Below are 3,559 nucleotides of genomic sequence, written 5' to 3' on the forward strand. Positions count from 1 at the left end.
CAAACTTGGCTTGTTTTCTCTTTAAATTGTGGTTTTTCTATTTCCTCGCCAGCTATTCTTATTTTCTCTTTGTTTTTCCTCATTTGCATTCATTCGTTTTTCATTTTATTCTTCCTTTACATCCTCAATTTTTCTTTTTTTCTATGTACTTGTTAATTTTTTTATCATCTTACTATTATTGTTTTATTTTGTATTTTTTCTTATCCTCATGTTATTTATTCCTTTTTTGAATCTTTCTCATTGATTTCTTGTTTTGTTTATATATACAATTTATCTTATTTTTGTCAGTTTTTAAAATTTTACTTCCTCTTTTCTCATTTTACCTTTTTGATTCTATTTTAACTTTTTCTCATTTTTTCCATATTTCATTAAGTTTTTAGTCACCACTTTTTAGGGTTTTGGGTTTTTAAGTTTTTAATCCTACCACCAGGGCACCTCTTATCCCAAAGCCCGCTACGCCTTCGCACCATAGCCAACATGCTGCAGAGCCACTTAGCCTTCTCTGCTGTGGAGGAAACTCATGTGGGACGCTACCACCTCCTCAGAACCATCGGCAAGGGGGCATCTGCCAAGGTCAAGCTGGCCCAGCACATCATCACCGGCCAAGAGGTAGCCATTAAAATAATTGACAAGATCCAGCACACGTCCTCCGACCTCCACAGACTATACAGAGAGATAGAAATTATGAAGGATCTCCATCATCCAAATATTGTAAAGCTGTTTGAAGTCATAGAGAATGAGCACGCCCTCTATATAGTCATGGAGTATGCAAGTGGAAGGGACCTCTTTTACCACCTCGTGAATCATGGCTTCATGAGCGAAAAAGAGGCCCAAACGAAATTCCAACAAATAGTGTCAGCGGTGAAGTACTGCCACGACAAGGGTATTGTTCATAGGGATCTGAAAACAGAAAACCTACTATTGGACAAGCGAATGAACATCAAACTTGCAGACTTTGGTTTAGGAACTCAATTCACCACAGGGAGCAAGCTGGATACCTTCTGTGGCACTCCCCCTTATTCTGCCCCAGAACTCCTTCAGGGAGAAAAGTATGACGGACCCCCAGTGGATGTGTGGAGCCTGGGAGTCATCCTATACTTCATGGTAACTGGATCTCTGCCTTTTCGTGGGAAGACCTTGACGAAGCTGCGAGAGCAGGTGCTGCAGGGACAATATCACGTTCCCTTCCACATGTCTAGCCAGTGTCAACACCTGCTCAGTAAAATTTTCATTCGTGACCCAAGAAAGAGAGCCACATTAGAGGACATCCTAGCACATCTATGGATGAAGGTGAGCCATGAAGAAAAACAAAAGCTCTACGTCCAGCCACTCCCAGACTACGATAACCACTGGCACACTGAGGTGACGGTGAACACGGGTTACGTGCAGGAAGACATTCATGACTCACTGTTGAACCACAATTACAATGATGCGAACGCCACCTATCTGATCCTACGTCACGACACATATGACATTGACAGCCACACCAGCACCCTGGAACCCCAGGCTGAAGCCCATTGCACCGATAGCCACACTCCTTCCTCATCCCATGAAGTGCCTCCTACCGTCTGTCCTAAACCCAAGCAGCGCAGTTACACTGAGCCCACCATTCCCACCTTTGGTTACTACATCCGCGATGCTTTGAACACTCTCTCTGAGGGAGGGATGGGGACCTCCATGGTGTCTACTTCTCCATCATTCTCCCTGGCCCTGGCCCACCTGCGGCAGCAATCTACCACAGCCTGGGCACAGCCCAACCAGGACTCTGACCTGTATGCCAAGGGGAGAAACAGTGAGGTGCCACAGCCCATCACACCACCCCAGTGTGTTTCTGTGCCTTCCTCCTCAGCCAACACCATCAACGAGAGTGCCGGGGCCCCGGAGAAAACCAGTTTTACCCAGGGAATGTCAAATCTAAGCTCCGCAAATGAGGAGCAGGTGCATGAGTTACCTGACCAGCCGAGTTTGCCCCAGACTGTGAGTCTAGCCTCTTCCTCTGAGGAGCAAGTGCATGAGTTACCTGACCAGCCGAGTTTGCCCCAGACTGTGAGTCCAGCCTCTTCCTCTGTCAGCAGCCAGGGCTGGAAGCAGGCCACTGGGAGGTTCTTTAAGCTCATGAGAAGATGCCTTTGTTTTACATATGACAAAAAGGACCACAAAGCATCGGACAGCAAAGCTGCACAAATGATCAAACCTCAACAGGCCAAACCACGCTCTCTCAAATTTACCTGGAGGATGAAGATCACCAGTTCCTTGGAGCCCGACGAGATGCTGCAGGAGATCTGTCAAGTGTTGGATGCCAATGGCTGTGACTGGGATCTCACCCACAAATACACACTGCTGTGTATGAATGGCACACCAGGACAACAGGACTTCACTCAGTGGAGGATGGAGGTGTGCACCCTGCCTCGGAGGACTCTCAATGGGGTAAAAGTGAAGAGAATTTCAGGGACCTCTGAGGCCTTCAATAGCATCGTCTCAAAAATCACCAGGGACCTTGCACTTTAAAATGGGGGCAGCAGAGCTGCCTGAGAGAAAACAGGAGTTCCAAGGTTTAAGCTCCTTTGTAATTTTGAAGGCAATGTTCGGAAAACCCACCTAAAAAAGGTGCCTGAAATTCACTTCACTTGAACCCTGTTGAGCAATCATCAAGGCAGTGTGCATACCTTCATCCTCCACTGCACAAAGTCCTCTTGGCCTGCACGTCACGTGTGCACAGCAACACATATGCCCGGGAGACATCCCACTCGCAGCTGTTGGCATCGCACACTTGGCAGATCTTCCACATCATCTCGTTGGGCTCCATGGAGCTGGTTCCTCCACGTAAACTTCAGCGACAACAGCTTGGCCTCTCCAGGTTTAAGCACTTCCACCTCGTCTTTGCTCTCAGATTCCTACAGATCCGCTGCAGCAAACATGAAGCAAAGAATTCATGAAAACAAAACAAACACTCCCAAATTCATCCGTTCAGACAGACAAAGGAAAGCTTGTAATAGGGAAAGCCACTTGATTCACTAACAGGGCCATCGAGATCTCTCTGGAGTCCCTTGGGATGCACTGAACAGCAAACCAGAAAGTTGTCGGTTTAACTCCACACACAGATGACTTGAAAGAAAGGCCTCCAGTCTATTTCTGAAACATCTTGAAGCTGAAGAAAATCAGACCAAGTCCACAAGAGCCAAAGTATGACTTTGAGCTTGTCCCACCTGAATTTAGAGACCATCTCAAGAATACATTCACTGACTGAACACTAATGACCGAAGACCAGGCGAGTTGTGGAATGACATCATATGTTCTTCCTTGTGAAAAAATCTGGAGTTTAGCCATCAAATTAGATCCTGGGCCATGCGAAACTCAACATGGAAGACTTTCAAGTGGGCCTAAGTATTTCAAGAATAGGCATCAATTCTATTATACACTGGATCCTTTTCTGAACCTGTTTATTGTTTTCAGAGGGAGACCACCTGCCCTATCGTCTCCACCCTAGGAGAAATTTTTCTAGCACACCCATTTATAGAACTTTAGTAGCCTTGGAGGTGGCATGCCAATAAATTTTGCC

The 3,559-nt window shown here is 46.2% G+C and overlaps 1 protein-coding gene across 1 annotated transcript; it reads left to right on the forward strand.

Moving 5' to 3' along the window:
* The first annotated feature begins 289 nt into the window (after positions 1–289).
* On the forward strand, positions 290–3,167 carry LOC135230516 (serine/threonine-protein kinase MARK2-like). Its single transcript, XM_064279870.1, has one exon. It carries the CDS (start codon positions 478–480, stop codon positions 2,506–2,508), a length of 2,031 nt encoding a protein of 676 aa, XP_064135940.1. The 5' UTR covers positions 290–477; the 3' UTR covers positions 2,509–3,167.
* The last annotated feature ends 392 nt before the right edge of the window (positions 3,168–3,559 follow it).

Source organism: Loxodonta africana, chromosome 3 (genome assembly GCF_030014295.1).
Source record: "Loxodonta africana isolate mLoxAfr1 chromosome 3, mLoxAfr1.hap2, whole genome shotgun sequence".
In the NCBI taxonomy this organism is placed as follows: Eukaryota; Metazoa; Chordata; class Mammalia; order Proboscidea; family Elephantidae; genus Loxodonta; species Loxodonta africana.